At 52.5% G+C, this 25,738-nt stretch overlaps 1 protein-coding gene across 2 annotated transcripts in view; it reads right to left on the reverse strand.

Moving 5' to 3' along the window:
* Positions 1 to 25,738, reverse strand: part of BRF1 (BRF1 general transcription factor IIIB subunit) — a 78,292-nt gene that overhangs the window by 43,814 nt on the left and 8,740 nt on the right. For both annotated transcript variants that reach the window (XM_007988038.3, XM_007988039.3), the window contains exons 2-3: positions 20,693 to 20,773; positions 8,202 to 8,375 (exon numbers count right to left, since the gene is read on the reverse strand). In XM_007988038.3, the coding sequence (XP_007986229.2) occupies positions 8,202 to 8,375; positions 20,693 to 20,773 (255 nt within the window). The remainder of the gene's footprint in view (positions 1 to 8,201; positions 8,376 to 20,692; positions 20,774 to 25,738) is intronic.

Below are 25,738 nucleotides of genomic sequence, written 5' to 3' on the forward strand. Positions count from 1 at the left end.
GCAAAACCCACACCAGTGTCTCAGCTCGGGCCTCCTTCCAATTCGTGCCAATTTTAATGAGCTGTCATAGTCTGGCAGTGCCAGGCCAGGACTGCCTGAGGACAGAAGTTCAAGACCAGCCTGGTTCAAGAAGTTCAAGACCAGACCCATCTCTATTTTTTAAAAAATGTGGCTGGGCATGGTGGCTCATGCCTGTAATCCTAGCACTTTGGGAGGCCGAGGCGGGCAAATCATAACGTTAGGAGTCTGAGACCAGCCTGGCCAATATGGTGAAACCCCATCTCTACTAAAAATACAAAAGTTAGCCGGGCATGGTGGCGTGTGCCTATAATCCCAGCTACTTAGGAGACTGAGGCAGGAGAATCGCTTGAACTGGCAAGGTGGAGGTTGCAGTAAGCCAAGATTGTGCCACTGCACTCCAGCCTGGGTGACAGAGCAAGACTCCGTCTCAAAAAAAAAAAAAAAAAGGCCAGGCCTGGTGGCTCACGCCTGTAATCCCAGCACTTTGGGAGGCCGAGACAGGCAGATCACGAGGTCAGGAGATCGAGACCATCCTGGCTAACACGGTGAAACCCCGTCTCTACTAAAAATACAAAAAATTAGCCGGGCATGGTAGCGGGCGCCTGTAGTCCCAGCTACTCGGGAGGCTGAGGCAGGAGAACAGCGTGAACCCAGGAGGCAGAGCTTGCAGCGAGCTGAGATCTCGCCACCACACTCCAGCCTGGGCAACAGAGTGAGACTCCGTCTCAAAAAAAAAAAAAAAAAAAGGTCAGAGCCTAGTGCTCACAGTCTCTCTTGGCAAGGGAAAATAAGGGTTTAGAATTCAGGGGCTTCCGAGCCAGACAGACGCGAGAGGCCAAGCTGCCAAGAGAAAAGGAAGCAACTTCAACAAGCGAGCAGGGCACAGTGCACTCAAGTCCCTTCACGGCAGCTGCCACCCCAGGAGCCACAGGCACCAGGCTGAGGCCCACCAAGCCCAGAAGTCAGCTCTGAAAGACAAAAGAGCTGAGCAGGAAGTTCTGCAGTCCCGAGCTGCCAGAAAGGAATACCTGGGTCCTGCCACGATCCTTCAGCCGGGAACCAAGACGGACCAGCAGCAACTGGATCAGAGTGAGCTACCTGCATGCTCTCTGCTTGCTCAAGAAAAGTTAAATTCCCGGCCGGGCTCGGTGGCTCAAGCCTGTAATCCCAGCACTTTGGGAGGCCGAGACGGGCGGATCACGAGGTCAAGAGATCGAGACCATCCTGGATAATACGGTGAAACCCCGTCTCTACTAAAAAAAAATACAAAAAAAACCTAGCCGGGCAAGGTGGCGGGCGCCTGTAGTCCCAGCTACTTGGGAGGCTGAGGCTGGAGAATGGCGTAAGCCCGGGAGGCGGAGCTTGCAGTGAGCTGAGATCCGGCCACCGCACTCCAGCCTGGGCTACAGAGCGAGACTCCGTCTCAAAAAAAAAAAAAAAAAAAAAAAAAAAGAAAAGTTAAATTCCCAGTGGGGCGCGGGGGCTCACACCTGTAATCCCAGCACTTTGGGAGGCTAAGGTGGGTGGATCACGAGGTCAGGAGATCGAGACCATCCTGGCTAACACAGTGAAACCCATCTCTACTAAAAATACAAAAAAAAATTAGCTGGGCGTGGTGGTGGGTGCCTGTAGTCCCAGCTACTCGGGAGACTGAGGCGGGAGATTGGTGTGAACCCAGGAGACGGAGCTTGTAGTGAGCCGAGGTTGCGCCACTGCACTCCAGCCTGAGTAACAGAGTGAGACTCCATCTCAAAAAAAAAAAAAAAAAAAAAAAATTAGGTGGGCATGGTGGCATGCACCTATAATCCCAGCTACTCGGGAGGCTGAGGCAGGAGAATCACTTGAACCTGGAAGGCGGAGGTTGCAGTGAGATGAGATCACGCCACTGCACTCTAGCCTGGGTGAGGCAGCGCGACTGTCTCAAAAACAAAACAAAACAAACAAAAAACTGTGTGATGTAACAAAACTCACCTAGAGAGAAATGTATAGCCTCGAGTGCTTCTGTTAGAAAAAACAGGCCAGATGCAGTAGCTCACACCTGTAAACCCAACACTTTGGGAGTCCAAAGTGAGAAGATAACTGGAACCCAGGAGTTTGAGACCAGCCTGGACAATACAATGAGACCCCATCTCTAGTGCACCTATGGTCCCGGCTACTCAGGACGCTGAGGTGAGAGAGTCGCCTGAGCCAAGGAGTTGGAGGTTGCAACGAGCTATGGTGGTGCCACAGCAGTACAGCCTGGGAGAACAGAGCAAGACCCTGTTTTCTAAAAAATTTTAAAAAATTATTCAGTGTTATTTACATTAAGTAACAGATTAAGGGAGAAATATACATGAAAAAAACATACCAATAAATACATTAAAAGCATGTGTTTGATAAAATTCAATATTTTTCATGACAAAAACTCTTGGAAAATTAGAAAGCAAGGTCATATCCTCAAGCTGATAAAGAGCCCTGTATACAAAAGTCTACCGCAGATACGTACACAAAAGTCTACTGCAGATACGTACACAAAAGTCTACCGCAGATACGTACACAAAAGGCAGAAAACACCGCTCCCAGGACAGGAGACAGCCAGGCACGTCTCCCGCCCCAGGACCACGCTGAGTCCTCGGCATACAAGAGGCAGGACAAGTAGATGAGAGGTGTGTGGGTTAGAAGGGAAGAACCAAGGCCGGGCCGGTGGGCTAACACCTAGAATCCCACCACTTTGGGAGACTGAGGGGGGCGGATCACTTGAGTTCAGGAGTTTGAGACCAGCTTGGACAATACAGCGAAACCCCATCGCTACAAAAAGTACAGAAATTAGCCAGGTGTGGTGGTGTATGCCTGTAGTCCAGCTACACAGGAGGCTGAGGTGGAGGATAGCTTGAACCTGGGAGGCAGAAGCTGCAGTGAGCCAAGACTGTGCCACTGCACTCCAGCCTGGGCAATCAAGTGAGACCCTGTCTCATGAAAAAAATGAAAAGAAAGACGTAGAACTGGCATTATGAGCAGCAGACACAGTTGTGTGCATTAAAAGAGAGACTCCAAAACTCAAACAGTAAGATTGACAATTGAATTCGGTAGGAATGATGTATTAACAATGTCAACATACGAAACTCAGCTAAACCTCTGCTACACCAGCAACAAGACACCACTGACAAGGGGCCGACAGGGGCCCGCGCTGGGTGCACCTGTGTTTCCAGGTCAGCCTTTTGGAAGTCTGAAATGGCAACTTCTTTTTTTTTTGAGACGGGCTCACTCTGTTGCCTAGGCTGGAGTGTAGTGGTGTGATCATGGCTCACTGCAGCCTCGACCTCCTGGGCTCAAGCAATCCTCGCACCTCAGCCTCCCCAGTAGGTGGGACCACAGGTGCGCAACACCAGCTGGGCTGATTTTTCTTTCTTTCTTTTTTTTTTTTTGTAGAGACGGGGTTTCACCATGTTGCTCAAGCTGGTCTCAAACTCCTGGACTCAAGCGATCCTCCTGCCTGGGCCTCCCATGTGATGGGATTTACAGGCTGAGCCACTGTGCCTGACCTGAAATGCCAACGTCTTCATGCCTAAAGGTGTCTGCGCCATTTGATTCCCTCATCAGCCATCCTGATACCTTCTTCTGACCACTTAAAACTGTTACAAATACCCTGTCCTTGAGGAGGCAGCAGAGGGAGAGGGGCAGGAACAAGGGGGTCTGGTGGCAGGACCAGGTGCTGGCCAGAACAGGAGGGCAGAGAAGCGTGGGCTCGGAAAGCCCACTCCGGACCCCAGAATGGGATCAGCCAAATGCACGTGGCCCCTGCTGGCCTGAACGCACATTTCTGCAGCCCACGAGAGGAGCCGGGTCTGAAGGGGGTACGGCGGCTGGCAACAGAGGCCTTGCTCCCACATGTGGCCAGGCATGACATGGAGGCTGAGCTGGTGGGCCATGGGAGCTGGGCATGCTCTCTGCAGACCTATGTGGGGACAGGTGACGGCACCATCCACAATGCTGGCCCCAGGGCTCGGACGCCCTCAAGGGCTCACCAGCCTATCACCATCCAAAAGATGCCCTCTCACATGCAGGCCTAGGGCAGCCTGGCTGGACAGGAACAAATGTAAAAGATCCACACACCAGCTGTGGGCAGAAGCGGCAGTAACAAGTCGAGACACAGCCAGGAGAAGCACGCTGGCCACACACTACCTGCTCGTTCGAGGAGACACACAGCCAGGAGAAGCACGCTGGCCATACACTACCTGCTCGGCAACGGCAGGGCTGCTCGTTCCAGCTGAGTCTCTGCCCAGCAGGTCCTGCGTCTCAGTCCTGCTGCCCAGGCAGCCTCCCTGGGCTGGGAGCCAGGAGCAGACTCAGGCCTGGGTCAGCTGGGCCTCGCCAGACTCAGTGGGACTCAGCAGCACACTGTTCATCCTCCAGGAATCCGGGACTGGCTGTGTCAGCCGCAAGGCTATAGGGCCAAGAGGAGGTGAGTGTGCACAGCCCCCCGTACTTTCAGGGTGATGGTGGACACACCTGAGGAGCGGGCAACAATGAAGGGTGGGCAGGAGGAGGAATAAGCTTGGATGTTCTTAAATCAAGCCCTTGCTCCTTCTGAGAGAGGACTTCTTGTATCCAGTCCTGGACTCAGGGCACTGGTCCCACCCATGGGCTGGATGATGCAAAAGGAGGATCCTGGGGGGCCTCGCCTGGGGTGGGGGCCATGCACCCCACAATGTGAGCTCACTGCACAGGACCCTTCACGTCCTGCTGACAGCAGGGTGGGGGTGGGGTGGTGGCCCTGCTGTGCCCTGACTGAAGGGGGCGAGTCCAGAAGGTGAGCGGGAGCTGCACAGGCAGCAGGGCTGGGTCAGGCAGCCCTGTCTCAGAGAAGAGAGCCTGGCTGCACACACCCTCTCCTGGGGGAATTTTCTGTGGAAGGGAAGTGGGTGGAGCTATTGAGGAAACTGAGGCAGCACAGGAGCCCAGCCAGCCAGCTGGGGCTGCAGGAGGCGAGAACAGCGGCCACAGAGCCAATGCAGGTCAGCAGGGAGGGAGAAGGCACGGGGCAAGAGAGAACGAGGAGGGCGGTGAGAGACAGACATGTACAGGACGGGTCTGGGGGCTCTGGCTGGCAGGCCTAGGGCACGGTGCTGCCAGCACCCTGAAGGGAGGGCAGAGCGGGACATGCTACACCTGGCCTGACCCACTTCCCTGTAAAGGCCGGCACAGCTGGGGTGGGCTGGGAAGTGAGGGCTACAGCTACCCGAGACCAGCCCGGAGCATCCTCTGAGGGTGCTGAAGGGAGCCCCACCAGGCCACCAGCAGCCAGAGGGGCTAGAGTGCGGTCTCCTGTGAGCACAGCCCTGTTCCAAGCTGTCCTGTCCTTAGCAGCTTTACAAGGTACAAGTTCGTGCCACAAACCTGCCTGTTCATGGTGCCCCGGGCAGTGGGATTTCGCATATCCCCAGAGTTGAGCAACCACCACAAGGATCTAATTTCAGAATGCCTGGGGGACACAGGGTGGCTTCCTGGATGCTGCCACTGTGGGCAGTGCGTGTGAGCCTCGGTGGATTTTCAGAATGCCTGGGGGACACGGGGTGGCTTCCTGGATGCTGCCACTGTGGGCAGTGTGTGTGAGCCTCGGTGGCCATGCAGGTGCTCTTTCCCCTCAGGCAGACACCTAGCAGGACTGCTGGGGCATGTGGGAACTTTGTGGCTAAATGTGGTCCCGCCAGGCTCAGAGGCAGCCCCAGCAGTGCCGCAGGACTCCTCTCCATCCTGCCTGTCATCACCCCATGAGGGCCCACATCCCAGGGCATCTGTCCCCCCACAGGATGCCCAGTGAGGCAGCAGCACAGACACGGTGCCACCCCACCTTGCTGACACCGGGGTCCCAGTGCCGCCCTAGGCCCTGCTCCACAGAGATCCCCACACAGTTCCTACAAACACAAGGGAGGCACAGCCAGGTGCTGACCCTGGACTCTGCTCAGCTTCTCTCTCAGGGTCTTGGTCTGTCCCTAAGAGAGCAGGGTCGGGCCTCTCAGCAGGACCCCAGGGTGGAGCTGGGGCTAGGACGAGCAGGCAGGGTGGGGCAGGGATGTGGGGGTGGGTTCTGTTTCTCAGCCTTCACTGGGCTGCCTGGGCACTTCTCATCATCCCTAAAGACGTGTGTGCGTTAAGTGCTTTTACGCAGAAAAGACAAATTTCAAAATGTTAAAAGGACATTTTAAGGGTTGGGTGCAGTGGCTCATCACGCCTGTAATCCCAGCACTTTGGGAGGCCAGGACAGGTGGATCAGTTGAGGCCAGGAGTTCGAGATCAGCCTGGCCAACATGGCGAAACTCCATCTCTACTAAAAATACAAAAAAAATTAGCCAGGCAAGGTGATGCACATCTGTAATCCCAGCTACTCAAGAGGCTAAGGCATGAGAATGACTTGAACCTGGGAGGAAGAGGTTGCAGTAAGCTGAGATACTGCCAATGCACTCCAGCCTGGATGACAGAACGAGACCCTGTCTTAAAAAAAAAAAAAAAAAAAAGTAACATTTTAATGAAAGATCCTGATACTGAGGGTTGCCTGGCCAGAGGCACAGTCAACAGGTTACCCAGCTCGCCATCTCCAGGAGCCCTCTCTGCACCACACTCAAAAGAGAAGCAAACCACCAGGATCACCTGGCACCCGGGACACCCCTCGAGGGGGACCAACCAGAAAAACACAGACCAGGACGGAAAAGAGCTCAAGGTGAGGCGATGTCACACCAAGGAAGATGGGAGATTACAAGAAAGATTCAGAAAACACAGAGAGCTCTTAGAAATGAAAACATCAAAGAAATGAGACAGCTCTGCTGGAAGCTAAAGTTCAGGTGCTGTCCCAAAGTGAAAAGATGGCCATGTGCAAAAGAAGGATGAGATAACCAGATGAGTTCACTGTGGCAGGCCGAGTAACAGAGAAGAAGGGAGAGAAATCTAACAACTAATTCAACAGAAGCTCAGGTCAGGAGGCTGTTGGACAGCAAAGGCCTGCTGGGCTCACGTTGCCGTGAGATTTCTGAACATGGAGATTAGAGGCAAGGAGCTAAAGTCCCATAGCTGCATGGCAAGGGCCAGGAGCCAGAGGGCCACGGAGCTGCCCAGTGAGAACGCTGGAGGCAAGGCGACAGCAGGGGCGCAGGCTGGGAGACAGACATGTGGCCAGGCATGCCACGCCCACCAGACACGGGGCAGGGAGGGGGACCACCTGCAGAGGATTGAAGGCACCTCACAAGATGCGGAGGGTGTGGACCAGGAAGTGGGGTTCCATGCAGGGGAGGTGAAGGGAGCCCCCAGAGAGCAGGGTAAAGATGCAGGTGCACAGCAGGTGTGGACAGCACAGCACAGAGCGGAGGAGGCTGGAAGGCTCTGGGCTCCCCTGTCAAGAGGTCGAAGGCAGTTCCTGACCCATGTGCGTGTCTGCAGAGGGCAGCAGCGGGCACAGGACCAGATGCACAGAGAGCAGTACAAGAGAACACCAGACACTGGCACCTCCACACAAGGCCAAGCTGGACCACCGATGGTCGGCGGCCTCCTCGCCCACCACCCGCAGTCACGGTGTCCACACACAAGGCCAAGCTGCACACCGCTGAGGGTCGGCGGCCTCCTCGCCCACCACCCGCAGTCACGGTGTCCACACACAAGGCCAAGCTGCACACCGCTGAGGGTCGGCGGCCTCCTCGCCCACCACCCGCAGTCACGGTGTCCACGCACAAGGCCAAGCTGCACACCGCTGAGGGTCCGTGGCCTCCTCGCCCACTGCCCGCAGTCACGGTGTCCACAGCCGCAAGCACTCAGCGCACGCCTGGCTGCAGCCCACTCAGCAGCAGGACCCCACCTGCTCAGGCCAGACAGCGGCCTGAACCACAGGGGACTTGGATACAGCACCCAGGCGCAGTAGGTCCACAAGCGGGGAGAATCCAGGGCATGATTCCCAGGGACCAATAGAACCCTCGCTCTGCATGCCCAAGGGCTGAGGGAGGAAGGCAGGTGCCCAGATCCCCAGTTCTTCAATCCAGTAAAAGGAGACCCCAAATTCAGAAAGCCCTGGATCAACTGAAACAGTTCTTCCAATAAGGTGTTTTTCAATTAAAGACAAATACCAAGTTACTGCAACTACCAAGTCCCAATATTTGAGGGGAGCCAACTAAGCATAAAGATGGGGCCCTCTGGGAGGCTCTCAAACCAAAGGATACGCGGCGTGCCCTCCGTGCGGCAGACCAGGTAGAGGCAGGCGGCGATCACGTGGGCCATCTTCCGGCCACGGGTCAGGTGCCTGCTCACGGCCATCTTGAAGAAGTTGAAGGCGGTGTCCAGGCAGTGCTGGTTCAGCTGCAGCTGGTTCCCCAGGTGATGGATGTGGCGCCGCCCTAGGACACAGCACGAGACAGCTCTTAGCCAAACGTTCCCGCAGAACATGAAAAGTATCACACAGCTGCAGTAGCAACTTTAAGAATACAGATTTGTGCTTTCCCTTATAAGTTTCTGAGCTCACTTTTTCTGTGTGGGTTCCAATCACATTTTATTTACGGACACTGAAATGTGAATTTTCTGTGATCTCCACGTGCCATGAGATCCTGTTCTGCATGTTTCCCTCCTTTAGGCTCTGGGTGGCATGTGTGGTGTGGCTCGGTGTGCCTCTCTGCAGGGCTCTGAGGTGCAGCGTGTCTGGCAAGGGCTTGCTTTGGGCTGGCTGGCAGGTGCTATGCCCCTGACTGCCCTGGGCCACGGTGGGAATGCCCCTTTTCCTACAGCCACATGCCCCAGCGCCACCTCCTTCCCCAGCCGCAGAGAGGTTGGGCCAGCCCACCCCTCCCTTCTTAGCAGGGCCCACTCTGCTCAGCCCAGCCCCCACCAGCCTCTCCTCTAAGAGCCAGCCACCTGGCCTGAGAAAGGGCCAGCCTAGAGCTATCCCCTGCACCTGCCTAGAGGCAGGGCCATGGCAAGGGCACGCCCAGCAGACCAGAGGCCACGACGCCCTCCTAGGGGCTGCGAGGTGCTGGAGGTGGCCAGGATGGCAGCATCCGAGCACACGCGTCCCCCTGGAGCAACACCTTCCCAAAGCTGCGGGCCACGTGATGGCATCAGGAGGGGAGTGGCAGAGCTGCCCCGCAGGCAGGAGGAACCTTGGGAAACAAATGCCAATGCAGGGCAAAGGTGCAGAGCACAGGCTGTGTGGGGAGCACCTGGGCCAGCCTCACTGCCCCCACTTCTGTCTGTAGAGTTGGTGCCGTGGGCAGGCAGTCTGTGCTCCAGGCAATAAGCCCCATGGGGTACCCAGAGGACATGTACAGTGGGTCACAGCTCGATGCAGAGGAGAGCTGCCGTCATGGAGATTCCAGTTCCCACTGTGTCCTCTGGCACCCAAACCCCCAGTCCTCCTGCAAAGACTACCCAAGGCAGCCTCCATCCCCACATGAAGTCAAAAACTGACCTCCCAGATTCATTTGATAAGGGCACATGAGCTGGAGAAGGTGAGGGCTGATGTTCTGCTCACGCCAAACTTCACTAATGATGACCAGCAGCCAGAGGTGGGCAGCTGCTGAGCCTGCATCCCAAGGAAGCTGGTGGCCAGGGTACACAGTCTGGCAGGTCTGAGTCAAGCCTCATACTGTGCCAGGCCCCTGGCAGTCAGCAGCACCACACGGAGCCCCAGCCCTGCTGTGGCCCTGCCACCGTGAGCACCTAAGGTTACCTGTCTGGAGCTCATACAGCTCTGAGGCCTGCAGTCCAGCTGAACTGATATGGAAGGCTGGTCACTGCCCCCAGAGCTGAGGCCTGGTCACAGCCAAGACCCCAACAGAACGGACAGAAAGGGCACCGTGCCGGCTGCCAGCTGTGCATGTGCAGCACCAGCCAGACATACCAGCACAGACCATCCCCATGGCCCAGCAAGGCCCAGAGGGAAACAGAGTCAGCTGACAGGTGACCCGCTGAAGCTATCACTCCTTACCTACCAGCTCTCTGCTGTATGTTTGGAAAATTCTGTAATAAAAGGTTAGAGAGAGGTACTCTCTGGAAACCACACACTTGAGGTTAGGACTCGATCCCAAGCCCCGACTCCACAGGCAACAGCTCATGTTCCAGCATGCAAGGGTGCTATGGTGCGAGTGTTTGACTCCTCCTAAAATTCCTAGGTTGAAATCCTAACCCCTACGGGGATGGTATTAAGATGCAGGGCCTTTGGGGATGACTAGGTCAGGAGGCAGAGCTCTAATGATCAGCTCAGTGCCCTTAAAAACGGGACCCCGAAGAACTAGCCCAGCTCTTCCACCACGTGAGGCCACAGTGAGTAGGAGCTGTCAGTGGGCCGGAGGCGGCCCTCACGAGAGAGCTGGGGAGGAGGCAGCTGTCTCCCCCATCTCCATCTGGAACTTTCCGGCACCAGAAGTGTGAGAAACACATTCCGCTGTTTCACCTTTCTGGTCTGTGGTGTACTGTTACAGTGGTCCAAAAGGACTCAAACGGGGGGCTTACGATGACTGCAGTAAGTTATTTTTTACCATCTTCTTTCTTTTATTTGAGACAGAGTCTCGCTCTGTCGCCAGGCTGGAGGGCAGTGGCGCGATCTCAGCTCACTGCAAGCTCCGCCACCCGGGTTCAAGCAATTCTCCTGCCTCAGCCTCTTGAGTAGCTGGGATTACAGGCGCACGCCACCGCACCCAGCTAATTTTTTGTATTGTTAGTAGAGACAGGGTTTCACCCTGTTGGCCAGGATGGTCTCAAACTCCTAACCTCGTGATCCGCCCACCTCGGCCTCCCAAGGTGCTGAGATACAGGCATGAGCCACTGGGCCTGGCCAAAGATGTTATTAATAAACAGATATTCACATAGAAACCAACTACTAATTAGCTAACCATAGCCTGTGAGTCTTCTTAGACTTCCAACGAATGAATTCTAAAAGTAAACTCAGGCTGGGTGCCGTGGCTCATGCCTGTAGTAATCCCAGCACTTTGGGAGGCCAAAGCAGGTAGATCACTTGAGCCCAGAAGTTCAAGACCAGCCTGGGCAGCATAGTGATATCCAATTGCTAAAATAAATAAATAATCAGCCGGGTGTGGTGGTGCAAGCCTGTAGTCCCAGCCAAGGCAGGAGGACTGCTTGAGCTTGGAAGGTTGAAGCTGCAGTGGGCCATGATTTTGCCACTGCAGTCCAGCCTGCGCAACAACAGAGCAAGACCCTGTCTCAAAAAAAAAAAAGATTCGAGGCATATCAGCACCTACACGTAAAGTATAAAGCCATAAAGCTTCTAGAGGAAAACACAAGAGTATCTTCAGACCTTGGAGTAGGTAAGAATTTCTTGAACAAGTCACAAACAGCCTTAACCATAAAAACTGATATACTGGGACTTCACTAAAATTAAGACATTTCTGGCAGGGTGCAGTGGCTCACATCTGTCATCCCAGCACTTTGGGAGGTTGAGGTGGGAGGATCACTGGAGCCCAGGAGTTGAAGACAAACCTGACCAACATGGTGAGACCCCCCATCTCTATTTTGAAAAAAAAGAATTGGCTGGACGCAGTGGCTCACGCCTGTAATCACAACACTTTTGGAGGCCGAGGGGTGCAGATCACGAGGTCAAGAGATCGAGACCATCCTGACCAACATGGTGAAACCCCGTCTCTATTAAAAAATACAAACATTAGCCGGGCATGGTGGCGTGCACCTGTAATCCCAGCTACTCGGGAGGCTGAGGCAGAAGAATTGCTTGCACCCGGGAGGCAGAGGTTGCAGTGAGCCAAGATCACACCACTGCATTCCAGTCTGGCAACAGAGTGAGACTCCACGTCAAAAAAAAAAAAAAATTAAAAAATGAGTGGATGTGGCCGGGCACAGTGGCTCAAGCCTGTAATCCCAGCACTTTGGGAGGCTGAGGTGGGTGGATCACGAGGTCAGGAGATTGAGACCATCCTGGCTAATACAGTGAAACCCTGTCTCTATTAAAAATACCAAAAAATTAGCCGGGTGTGGTGGTACGCGTCTGTAGTCAAAGCTACTCAGGAGGCTGAGGCAGGAAAATGGCATGAACCTGGAAGGCGGAGCTTGCAGTGAGCCGAGATTGCGCCACTGCACTCTAGCCTAGGCGACAAAGCGAGACTCCATCTCAAAAAAAAGAAAAATAAAAAAAATGAGTGGATGTGGTGGCATGTACACGTGATCCCAACTACACAGGAGGCTGAAGTAAGAGGGCAGCTTTAGTTTAGGAGGTTGAGGCTGCAGGGAGCAGCGACTGCACCACTGCACTCCAGCCCAGGCCACAGAGTGAGACCCAGTCTCAAAAAAAAAAAATTCAGAGGTTTCTGTTCATCAAAAGACAACATTAAGAGAGTGAGACAAGCTATAGACATGGGAGGAGGATCGAAACATGTACATCCAACAAAGGACTTAAATCCATAATATATAAAGAACTTCTACAAATCTGTAAGAAAAAGAAACTCAATCTTAAAAAAGCAAACATGTACAAAAGATGCCAATAGGCACTTCACAGAGAAAGGATGTCCAAACGGCCAAGAAGCATGAGAAAAGGTTGTGGCCATAATTACTCACCAAGGAAAGCAAATTAAAGCCACAGTGAGTGTGCCACACACCTACCAGAAAGACAATTGGAAAGGCTGACAATGCCACATGTGAACAAGGCTGTGGGGCCACTGGGACTCTCCTGCACTGCTTCCTGGTGGGAAGATGAACTGGTACAACCACTACAGAAAACCCTGTGGCCCGATCTAATGATGAGCATGTCCAGATCTCAGGACCCAGAAACCCATTCGCAAGTAAACTCCCAAGAGGAGGGGGCACCCGTGTCCACCAAAGGGCCATGTGCAAGACACACACAGCAGCTGCCTATGCACAGCCAAGAATGGAAACACCCCAAATGGAGATCAATTGTGGTCTATCCATACCATAAAATACAACATTGCAATAAAAAATAAACTACTGATATGCTCCAAAAAAGTACGTTCTAGAACAGCTAAAACCCGGAACACTGGCGAACCAGATGCTGAGGAGTGGAGCCACAGGAGCTCTCCTTCCTTGCTGGTGGGAGCACAAAATGGCTCAGGTGCTTTGGAAAAGGGTTTGGCAGTTTCTTACAAAACTAAGCATACTCTCACTATACGGTCCAGCAATCACCCAGAAAAACCTGCACATGATGTTTATGGCAGCTTCACTCATAATCGCCCAAGCCCAGATGCCCCTCAGCAAGCAGGTGAAAGGATAAACCAACTGTGGCGCACCTAGGCAGTGGAATATTACTCACCACTGAAGAGAAAGAGGCCGCAAGCTGTGCAGAGACCTGGAGGACAGTTAAATGCCCGTGGCTGAGTGACAGGCTGCACAGTGACAGGATGCACAGTGTGTGACTCCAGCTCTACAACCACATGACCAAGCGCCAGCGAAAAGATCACAGGGGAAGGAGGAATGAATGGGTGGAGCTCAGGGGATTTTTAGAACACTGAAAGCAATCTGTATGAAACTGTAACAGTGGTTACCCGTCACTATATTCGTCTAAACTCACAGAACATGCACTGCCCAGCGTGAGCCTGGGTGTGTGGTGGAAGCTGTGTGATCCTGAGCCCGGGTGTGCAGGTAGAGGCTGTGTGATCCTGAGCCCGGGTGTGCGGATACAGTCTGTGTGATCCTGAGCCCAGGTGTGCAGGTGGAAGCTGTGTGATCCTGAGCCCAGGTGTGTGGATACAGTCTGTGTGATCCTGAGCCCAGGTGTGCAGGTAGAGGCTGTGTGATCCTGAGCCTGGGTGTGCGGATACAGTCTGTGTGATCCTGAGCCCGGGTGTGCGGATACAGTCTGTGTGATCCTGAGCCCGGGTGTGCGGATACAGTCTGTATGATCCTGAGCCTGGGTGTACGGATACAGTCTGTGTGATCCTGAGCCCAGGTGTGCAGGTGGAAGCTGTGTGATCCTGAGCCCAGGTGTGCGGATACAGTCTGTGTGATCCTGAGCCCGGGTGTGCAGGTGGAAGCTGTGTGATCCTGAGCCCAGGTGTGCGGATACAGTCTGTGTGATCCTGAGCCCAGGTGTGCAGGTGGAAGCTGTGTGATCCTGAGCCCGGGTGTGCGGATACAGTCTGTGTGATCCTGAGCCCAGGTGTGCGGATACAGTCTGTGTGATCCTGAGCCTGGGTGTGTGGATACAGTCTGTGTGATCCTGAGCCCGGGTGTGCAGGTAGAGGCTGTGTGATCCTGAGCCCGGGTGTGCGGATACAGTCTGTGTGATCCTGAGCCCGGGTGTGCGGATACAGTCTGTGTGATCCTGAGCCCGGGTGTGCGGGTACAGTCTGTGTGATCCTGAGCCCGGGTGTGCGGATACAGTCTGTGTGATCCTAAGCCTGGGTGTGCGGATACAGTCTGTGTGATCCTGAGCCCGGGTGTGCGGATACAGTCTGTGTGATCCTGAGCCCGGTTGTGCGGATACAGTCTGTGTGATCCTGAGCCCGGGTGTGCGGATACAGTCTGTGTGATCCTGAGCCTGGGTGTGCGGATACAGTCTGTGTGATCCTGAGCCCGGGTGTGCAGGTAGAGGCTGTGTGATCCTGAGCCCGGGTGTGCGGATACAGTCTGTGTGATCCTGAGCCCGGGTGTGCGGATACAGTCTGTGTGATCCTGAGCCCGGGTGTGCAGGTAGAGGCTGTGTGATCCTGAGCCTGGGTGTGCGGATACAGTCTGTGTGATCCTGAGCCCGGGTGTGCGGATACAGTCTGTGTGATCCTGAGCCTGGGTGTGCAGGTGGAGGCTCTGTGATCCTGAGCCTGGGTGTGTGGATACAGCTTGCATGATCCTGAGCCTGGTGTGCAGATGGAGGATGCATAATCCTGAGCCCAGGTGTGCAGACAGACTGTTCTTGCAATAGTTTTCTGAGAATGATGGTTTCCAGCTGCATCCATGTCCCTACAAAGGACATAAACTCATCCTTTTTTATGACTGCATAGTATTCCATGGTGTGTATGTGCCACATTTTCTTAATCCAGTCTGTCACTGATGGACATTTGGGTTGATTCCAAGTCTTTGCTATTGTGAATAGTGCCGCAATAAACATACGTGTGCATGTGTCTTTATAGCAGCATGATTTATAATCCTTTGGGTATATACCCAGTAATGGGATGGCTGGGTCATATGGTACTTCTAGTTCTAGATCCTTGAGAAATCGCCATACTGTTTTCCATGATGGTTGAACTAGTTTACAATCCCACCAACAGTGTAAAAGTGTTCCTATTTCTCCACATCCTCTCCAGCACCTGTTGTTTCCTGACTTTTTAATGATCGCCATTCTAACTGGTGTGAGATGGTATCTCATTGTGGTTTTGATTTGCATTTCTCTGATGGCCAGTGATGATGAGCATTTTTTCATGTGTCTGTTGGTTGTATGAATGTCCTCTTTTGAGAACTGTCTGTTCATATCCTTTGCCCACTTTTTGATGGGGTTGTTTTTTTTTTTCTTGTAAATTTGTTTGAGTTCTTTGTAGGTTCTGGATATTAGCCCTTTGTCTGATGAGTAGATTGCAAAAATTTTCTCCCATTCTGCAGGTTGCCTGTTCACTCTGATGGTAGTTTCTTTTGCTGTGCAGAAGCTCTTTAGTTTAATTAGATCCCATTTGTCAATTTTGGCTTTTGTTGCCGTTGCTTTTGGTGTTTTAGACGTGAAGACCTTGCCCATGCCTATGTCCTGAATGGTATTACCTAGGTTTTCTTCTAGGGTTTTTATGGTATTAGGTCTAACATTTAAGTCTCTAATCCATCTTGAATTAATTTTCGTATTATGAGTAAGGAAAGGATCTAGTTTCAGCTTTCTACTTACGGCTAGCCAATTTCCCCAGCACCATTTATTAAATAGGGAATCCTTTCCCCATTTCTTGTTTTTCTCAGGTTTGTCAAAGATCAGATGGTTGTAGATGTGTGGTATTATTTCTGAGGACTCTGTTCCGTTCCATTGGTCTATCTCTCTGTTTTGGTACCAGTACCATGCTGTTTTGGTTACCGTAGCCTTGTAGTATAGTTTGAAGTCAGGTAGCGTGATGCCTCCAGCTTTCTTCTTTTGACTTACGATTGTCTTGGAGATGCGGGCTCTTTTTTGGTTCCATATGAACTTTAAAGCAGTTTTTTCCAATTCTGTGAAGAAACTCATTGGTAGCTTGATGGGGATGGCATTGAATCTATAAATTACCTTGGGCAGTATGGCCATTTTCACGATATTGATTCTTCCTATCCATGAGCATGGTATGTTCTTCCATTCATGCTAAAAACTCTCAATAAATTTGGTATTGATGGAACACATCTCAAAATCATAAGAGCTATTTATGACAAACCCACAGCCAATATCATACTGAATGGGCAAAAACTGGAAAAATTCCCTTTGAAAACTGGCACAAGACAGGGATGCCCTCTCTCACCACTCCTATTCAACATAGTGTTGGAAGTTCTGACTAGGGCAATCAGGCAAGAGAAAGAAATCAAGGGTATTCAGTTAGGAAAAGAAGAAGTCAAATTGTCCCTGTTTGCAGATGACATGATTGTATATTTAGAAAACCCCATTGTCTCAGCCCAAAATCTCCTTAAGCTGATAAGAAACTTCAGCAAAGTCTCAGGATACAAAATTAATGTGCAAAAATCACAAGTGTTCTTATACACCAGTAACAGACACACAGAGAGTCAAATCATGAATGAACTTCCATTCACAACTGCTTCAAAGAGAATAAAATACCTAGGAATCCAACTTACAAGGGATGTAAAGGACCTCTTCAAGGAGAACTATAAACCACTGCTAAGGAAAGGGTTTTTTAAAGGTAAGATAAATACGGCTGGGTGTGGTGGCTCATGCCTCTAATTCAAGCACTTTGGGAGGCCGAGGCGGGTGGATCACCTGAGGTCAGTAGTTCGAGATAAGCCTGGCCAACATGGCTAAACCCTGTCTCTACTAAAAATACAAAAATTAGCCAGGCATGGTGGTGAGCGCTTGTAACTCCAGCTACTCGGGAGGCTGAGGCAGGAGAGTCGCTTGAACCCAGGAGGCGGAGGTTACAGCGAGCCCAGATCATGCCACTGCACTCCAGCCTGGGCGACAGAGCAAGACTCCGTCTCAAAAAACAAACAAACAAACAAAAAAAGGTAAGATAAATATGAACTACAAAATAAGAGGCAGGAAGAGCCCAACGTATCAGAAATGTGCCAACTATAATGGGCCAAAATCCCCTCTTGTCTCCAGAAGTATCTGAAAAATACGTTAGGATCTGCCCCATAGACCCACTCCCAGGACACTCGACAGCAAGGAGGTATGGCAGGCCTAACCCCTAGGGCAGAGAAGGGCATCACTGCCACAGCAGGGGACCTGACTGGCAGCAGAAGGGACAACTCTGGCGAAAGTCCGCAGGAAATAGGACAGGGGCTGGACTGACAGCCTCCCTCAGCCCCACACCCCACCCAGGCAGGAGCAGTGCCTGGCCCAGGGCAGGTGGGTGGGAGAGCTCATTGAGTGGGTAGCAGCAGGGCACGGCCCCTGCCACAGGTACCCGGGCTGCGGCCGCAGATCCCTAGGTAGGAGCCCAGGTACAAAGGTTGGCATAGGGTACCCCAGAACCACCCAACCCAGTAAGATTCAACAGGTGTGGGGGCCCTGCAGCTTCCCCCACACAGTGAGTAGGGTCCACGGGGCCTCCTGGGCCTGCACGGCCACAATCTTCACTGACACTCACCCCTAATTAGGGAGGCTGTATGTTCCATTTTCATTTCTTTCTTGAACCAAAGGTATTTAAAGGGTTTTGAAAGGTAAGATGAGCTATTTCTCTTTCTCTGTTGTTGGTTTCCAATCTTATTGTAATGCACGTGTCTGCACGGACACTACTCTTTGCAATTTGTTTAGGTCTGAAGCATGACTAACTCTAGTAAAGGTACCACGAGTTTTTGGGAAAATACAGACTATATTCTCTGTGGAGAACAAAGCTCTGCATAAGGAGAAAATCTCGAAGTCAGTAGAAGAAAAAAAGGAGATAGCCTGGTGGCACCAGAAGCAGTGGGCAGAGCTGGGCCCCAACCCAGGCAGCCTGAAGGTCAGGAGGGCCCCTGGGCAGTGCAGCCCAGCCTCCGCCCGGAGGAACTGTAAATGTGCATGCCAGTAAGAGCCTTGAAACTGACAAAACTATAGGTAGGAGAGGACAAATGCCGTCACCGTGCCAGGTCTTCATGCACACTCTTGGTGACAGACAGAACCAGCCAATGGGGAGGAGGGACGCGCTGCGCTGCACCAGCTTCCTGCAGGAAATGCATTCAAGTGCCCAACACACACGCACTTCCACAAAACTGGCCTTCCACCGGGCCACAGAGCACGGCTCGAAGCATTTCAGAAGACTGAACTCACACAGAGGGTGCTCTCTACTGCAGAAGAATCACGCCGGCAGTCCGGAAGAAAGGCGCGGACTGTACTCCTCTACTAGTAAGTCCATGGCGGGGCAAGGAAACAAGCACGATGGAAGCGTAAGAATCCATCCACTCTGCTGTGAGGGATCACTGCAAGCCCAAAGACCCCTGCCAGCCTAGGCGTGTTGGTGCTGGCCACCCGTCGGCAGCAGCAGCCAGGAGCAGAGGCAGGTGCTCAAGAGCCCAGCCTCCTGGAGATGGTACAGGAGAAAACGGCCAGGGTGATGTGCTGTCCACACAGAGATGTTCTACCTGTCCCAGCCGCCTTCCAGCACGCAGACCAAGGCTGCAGGACATGGCTGCACAAATCACAAGGATCCCTCACGTGGTCCTCACATTCCTGAGAGTGTACTCAATGAAACAGTGAAGCCAAAGAGGTCCTAGCACACAGTATCCCTGCCTGGACTGACCCACAGCCAACCCACACTCAACAGTGAAGACTGGATGCTTCCCCAGGATCAAGGACAAGAGGATGTCTGTTCACACCACTGCTATTCAACGTGGTAAACAAACAAAAAACAAGCACTAGATTGGAAAGGAAAGATAACACGATCTTGTACATAAAATCCTAAGCAACCCGCTAAAAAACTCTTTTTTTTTTTTCTTTTTTTTTGAGACGGAGTCTCGCTCTGTCGCCCAGGCTGGAGTGCAGTGGCACAATCTCGGCTCACCGCAACCTCCGCATCAGGGGTTCACGCCATTCTCCTGCCTCAGCCTCCTGAGTAGCTGCGACTACAGGCACCCGCCATCACACCCGGCTAATTTTTTGTTTTTAGTAGAGATGGGGTTTCACCGTGTTAGCCAGGATGGTCTTGATCTCCTGACCTCATGATCCGCCCGCCTCGGCCTCCCAAAGTCCTGGGATTACAGGCATGAGCTACCGCGCCTGGCCTAAAAAACTCTTAAGAGTAAAAAATGAGTTCAGCCAGGTTGCAAGATACAAGATCAATATATATCAACTGAGAATACGTTCAACAAAAGGAGTATAAAACTTGTACTCTGAAAACTACTAAAATTGTTGAAACAAATTAAAGACGACCCAAATGAATGGAAAGACATCCCGTGTTCAGGTGTCAGAACACGTAACACTGTTTAGGCGGCAGTGCTCCCCAAAATGACCAACAGACTAACACAATCCCTGTCAAAATCCCTGCTGACTTCTTGGCAGAAACTGACAAGCTGATCCAAAATTCATAGGGACTTCAAACAGGCAACATAACACTTTTGAAAAAGAGCAGTTAGAGGACTCACAGTTCCGGATTTCAAAACTGACTGCAAAGCTTTGGTGTCCGGAACAGCGTGGAACTGGCGCCAGGACCATCACGCAGTCACTAAGCCAAACTGAAGATCCAGAAATAAGCATTTAGGTTTACAGCCAATGGATTTTCAACAAGGGCACCAAGAGGATGCCAACTGGGAAAATACAGTGTTTTCAACACACGATCCTGAGAAAACTGGGTCTCCATGTGCAAGAGTGAAGGTAGGTCCTTACCTTATATCACCTGCAAACATTGACTCAGTATGGATCAAAACCTACAGGTAAGAGCTGAAGGCACAAAACTCCAAAAAATCATAAGCACAAATCTTCACGATTTGGACTGGATTAGGCAACATTTGTTAGTTACGATACCAAAAGCATAGCCATCAAGAGACTAAATAGGTAAACTGGACACTGTCAGAATTTAAAACATTCATGCTCCAAAGGATACCAGCGAAAAATAAAAAGACAAAAGAAAATGAAAAGAACACACGGAATGGCTGAAAATGTCCTATAAATCACCTATCTGATGAAAGACTTGTACCTAAAATACATAAAATCACACATCTGATAAAAGACTTGTAGACTTGTACCTAAAATACATAAACAACTTTTTCAACTCAATCATAAGAAAAATAAACCAGCAGACATTTCTCCAGTTTGTGGTGAACTGGCACTTTGACAAAACGCAGTGAGAATGTCACTACAATATCCAACTGCTACAAATGTGTTTCTGCCTCCATCTCACTGAGACCAGCAAGCAATGGCTGTGCACCCCGCAGGATCCACTGGGTTCTCCCCAAGCAGCCCTGGCAGAGCCTGCAGGACACCCAGGAGGGGACTCAGGGCACAATTCCTCCTGGAAGGCGGCCTGGGCTGGGCGTGCAGGGTGACAAGAAAGTGGCAGGCCGTGAGGTCCATGGCTGAGTCAGTGCCCCCCACCCTAGCACCACCAACCCCATCTCTGGGACCCGCCGCAAGCTCAGCGGCATCCATGGTGGGAAATACCATTCTGCAAGGTCTGTGCTCTTGACTCCTTCCCCAGATTCACGTGGAAGCCGCCACCCAGAGTCGGGGTTTTGCCAGCACCTGTAAACACAAAGAAGACAGATCAGCCAAAACCTGAAGAAGATCTGCATTTACAGCCCTTTCATGACATCCACAGACACAAAGTGAAAGCAAAGCGGGGGTCAGCACTCACGGGGGAAGCAGCAGGTTGGCCCCCCGCACCCCTATTCCTGAGCCAGGAGCCCCAGTGGGGGAAGCATCTCTCACTCTGCCCAGACAGCAGGGTTGAGGGTGGGCCAACTGCACTTTCTGCATTTTCTTTTTTCTTTTTTTGAGACGGAGTCTCGCTCTGTCGCCCAGGCTGGAGTGCGGTGGCGCAATCTCGGCTCACTGCAAGCTCCGCCTCCCGGGTTCACGCCATTCTCCGGCCTCAGCCTCCTGAGTAGCTGGAATTACAGGTGCCCACCACCACGCCCGGCTAATTTTTTGTATTTTTAGTAGAGACGGGGTTTCACCGTGTTAGCCAGGATGGTCTCGATCTCCTGACTTTGTCATCCGCCCACCTCGGCCTCCCAAAGTGCTGGGATCACAGGCACTTTCTGCATTTTCTAACCATGTCCCTAACACACTGCAAGTCCAGAGTGGACGCTGTCACACAGCTGCCAGGTGACAGCACAGATGTATTTCCAAACCTCTGCAAGTGATGTGCACACAGTGTGGGCTGGCTCTCCCCGTGCCCCAGGCCAGCCCACTCAGATGTCACTCCTGCATGGTGACCACGTGAACGCAACCACCTCCCTGCTGGACTGCAGGGGATGCAGGTACCATCCCATGTGCCCCAAGGCACTGCGACCAGCCAGTCTGCAGAAAGTCCCCACGCCTCAGCCCACCCACGCACGGGGACGCTGCAGCTGAACCTGCTGGGCACTGTACTCTGGAGCTCTGCCAACTAACAGCACGCCTACGACGTCCACCACACTCTGCCCTGCAGGGCTTCGGGGTTAAGACCTGGGCCTGGCACATCAGGTGGACATGCAGATTGTTCACCAGGTTCACCAACCCGAACACTGCAGCCTGATCTTCCAACGAGAACAGTGAGGTGAGGCCCCAGGCATGCCCAAAGATGGGGGAGCTGGAAAGTGCCCCCGCTCCGCAGCGTCGGCCCTCTGGCTGGCACAGGGGCCAGCGCATTTGTGACAAAACACAGACACAGGACTGGAGGCTGCTGCAATCAGGGGACACGCAGACAACCTTGGCCACCTGGGGAAGGCAAGTGTGCAGGGCCTGTCGGAGGACACTGGAAGGATGGGATGCAGACACAGAAAGTCAATCGATGGAGCCTGGGGCCAGGCCCTCCGGGGAAAGCATGAGGCAGAGACCTCAGGGTCACCCAGGGGCGGCTACCAGCAGACAAGGCAGAACAGGCACAGCCTCTGGCTTCGCTGTGAATGTAACTGAATCCCAAACAAATACTAACAACACTCTTTAAAGACTCCAGTAAAATGATTCTAAAGTTCGGTTGGAAGCAAAAAGGAACTAGAGCAGCCAAGAAAATTTTGAAGAGATCAGGGGCAGCTGCTGGGCCTGTCCAGGAACTCAGAGTTGAACAGGGTCAGGTGGCACTCAGCTTTCCCTGGTGGCTGCAGAGGCAAAGCCCAGGCCTCCTTCAGGCTGAGGCCCAGAGCCGGCCTCCTGGTGGGTAACGTGGCCACAGGGACAGCTGGCAGCAGGGGCGCCGACACTGAGCACAGGCCTCTCCAACAGAGGTGGTGCCAGGATGGGGGCAGTGCCTGGAGACCGCCTGGGTTGTCACAACTGGGATCTATGTACTAGTTTTCTGTGGCTGCCATAAAAATTGCCACAAACCTAGTGGCCTTCAAGAAGCTGGAGCAGGGCAAGGCGCAGTGGCTCAGGCCTATAATCCCAGCACTTTGGGAGGCCGAGGTGGGTGGATCACAAGGTCAGGAGATCGAGACCATCTTGGCTAACATGGTGAAACTCCATCTCTACTAAAAATACAAAAAATTAGCCAGGCATGGGGGCAGGTGCCTGTAATCCCAGCTACTCGGGAGGCTGAGGGAGGAGAATCGCTTGAACCCTGGAGGCGGATGTTGCAGCGAGCTGAGATCGTGCCACTGCACTCCAGTCTGGTCGACAGAGCAAGACTCCGTCTCAAAAAATAAAAATAAAAATAAATTAAAAAAAGAAGCTGGAGGAGTGGCCGGGCGTGGTGGCTCACACCTGTGGTCCCAACACTTTGGGAGGCCAGAGCAGGAAGATCGCTCAACCCAGGAGTTCGATACCAGCCTAGGCAACACGGGGAGACTCATTTCTACAAAAAAACTGAAAAAATTTAGCCAGGTATGGTGGCAACTGCTTGTGGTCCTGCTACTCAGGAGGGTGAGGTGGGAGGATCTCTAGAGCCCAGGAGGTCGAGGCTGCAATAAACTGAGATTGTGCCACTGCACTCCAGCCTGGGTGACAGAGCAAGACCCTGTCTCGACAAAGAAAAGAAGCCAGAACAGGCCAGGCGTGGTGGCTCACACCTGTAATCACAGCACTTTGAGCGGCTGAGGCAGGAAGACTGCTTGAGCCCGGGAGTTCAAGACCAGCCTGGACAACATAGCAAGATCTCATCTCTACAAAAAAAAAAAAAAAAAATTAGCCAGGTGTGGTGGCGCATGCCTGTGGTCCCAGACCAGGCAGGCAGATCGTTTTGAGTTCAGAAGGTGGAGGCTGCAGTGAGCTGTGATGGCACCACTGCACTCCAGCCTAAGCGACACAGTGAGAACTCGTCTCAAAAAATAAAAAAATAAGAGAAGCTGGAGCAGGTCGCAGTGGTGCCTCCCTGTGGGGGCTAGAGAGGACCTGGCAGTGCCACAGTGAAGTGCCTGCTGACATGAGAATCCAGAAGACAGGCCAGGGAGCAACGCAAGGCTCAGGGGAGACCCATGCTGGAATAAGGGGGCTTTGAGCAACACTGATGAGCCAACTCTAAATTCTGCAGAAATCTGGCCCAGGCCTCCTCAGGCTGAGCTCAAGGTGCCTGCATCTCTGACCCTCCCTCAGAGTTGTTTCGTGAGCAGTGTTTATTTATTTTTTTTTTTTTTTTTTTTGAGAGACAGTCTCGTATATTCTAATTAGTGTATATAAAGCTTTTAATAAATAATGCATATAATAAACTGCATTAGAAAAAGGACAATGATCAAATTACAAAAAGTCAGCTGGGCGCAGTCACTCACGCCTGTAACCTCGGCACTTTGGGAGGCCGAGATGGTTGGATCACCTGAGGTCGGGAGTTCGAGACCAGCCTAACCAACACGGAGAAACCCTGTCTCTACTAAAAATACAAAATTAGGCAGGCGTGGTGGCACATGCCTGCAATCCCAGCTACTTGGGAGGCTGAGGCAACAGAATCACTTGAACCTGGGAGGCGGAGGTTGTGGTGAGCCAAGATCGAGCCATTGCACTCCAGCCTGGGCAACAAGAATGAAACTCTGTCTCAAAAGTAAATAAATAAATGGAAAGCCCCTGAAGTCCCACCTTCCAAGAACAGGGGATGCCTTGCAGCCTCCAATATAGCCACGTTTCCCTGCCTAGGAACAGTGGGCAGCAGGAGTGCTTCTAACAGAACAAGGCCACAGTGAGATGACGCACTAAATTACAGAGATGATTTCGATTCTGGTTGTGTTTCACGCGATCTCTTCACTCCTTGACCCATGCCCATCAGCCTGCACCACAACACACTGCAAAGCTGCGTGCGTTCACAGCTCCACACTCCACCTGCCACCTCTGCCCTCCCTCCTCCCTCACTCTTTCCTGACCCTCCAGCCTCCTGTCCCCTCCTCACACCCCAGGACCTCTATTTCCTGTCCCTGTGTTGTTCTCCCTGTACCCCAACACCACGGTCACCCTCCCTGGGGCCATGCTGCTGCACTGCTCTGGGAGCGCCTCCTGGCTTCTGCTTCCCCCACACCCTGGTGCGTGTACACGCACAGGACACACACACAGGACACATGCGGACAGCGTGAAACCTCAGAACACTAACCCACAGGGAGGGTGAAAGAGGAAAGTGCCACCTCTGGCTGAAACCACCACGATGCCTTCTACTTCTAAAAACATTTGATATTTTCCATAGTGCATTTCTATAACAAAAAACATGTGCTAGCTCCTGTTAGCTGGAACTAACGTGTGGAAGGGGCCAGGACTTGTGGGGCCTGGCCGAGACTGCCCTCCTGTGGACAGCAGGCGAGGACCTGCAGTTCCACCAGAGCCAGAAGAGGGCCAGCGGCTGCAGGGGCACCTCTAAGCTCTGACAAAGGCAGCAACACCCCATTCCATGCACCAGACAGAAAGGCGGGCCAGGGGCCCTCCATGTCCTGAAAGATCCAGCACAGCACTGTCGTCCATTTCACTCCAGGATTCTTCCAACATGGGAAAGCAATAACCTTTAATACTCACATGCTCATTTAACTTAACGGGGTGAGCTCAGTTTCAGGAGAACTGCTTGAACCCAGGAGACGGAGGTTGCAGTGAGCCAAGACTCCGTCCAAAAAAAAAACAAATTTAACTGAAGGTTTTCTGTTGCTGCTGTGAAACTTCCTTTTTTTAAGAGACAGGGTCTGGCCAGGCGTGGTGGCTCACGCCTGTGATCCCAGACCTTTCCGAGGCCAAGGTGGGCGGATCACCTGAGGTCAGGAGTTTGAGACCAGCCTAGCCAACATGGCGAAACCCTGTCTCTACTAAAAACAGAAAAATTAGCCAGGTGTGGTGGCGCATGCCTGTAATCCCAGCTACTTGGGAGGCTGAGGCAGGAAAATTGCTTGAACCTAGGAGGCGCAGGCTGCAGTGAGCTAAGATCGCACCGTTGCACTCCAGCCAGGGCAACAAGAGAGACACTCCATCTCAAAGAAAGGGGAGGGGAGGGGAGCGGGGGGGGGGGGGGAGAGAGAGAGAGAGAGAGAGAGAGAGAGAGAAAGAGAGAAAGAGAGAAAGAAAGAAAAGAGACAGGGTCTCACTCTGTCACCCAGGCTGAAGTGCAGGGGC

This window comes from Chlorocebus sabaeus, chromosome 24, assembly GCF_047675955.1.
Source record: "Chlorocebus sabaeus isolate Y175 chromosome 24, mChlSab1.0.hap1, whole genome shotgun sequence".
Taxonomy (NCBI): domain Eukaryota; kingdom Metazoa; phylum Chordata; class Mammalia; order Primates; family Cercopithecidae; genus Chlorocebus; species Chlorocebus sabaeus.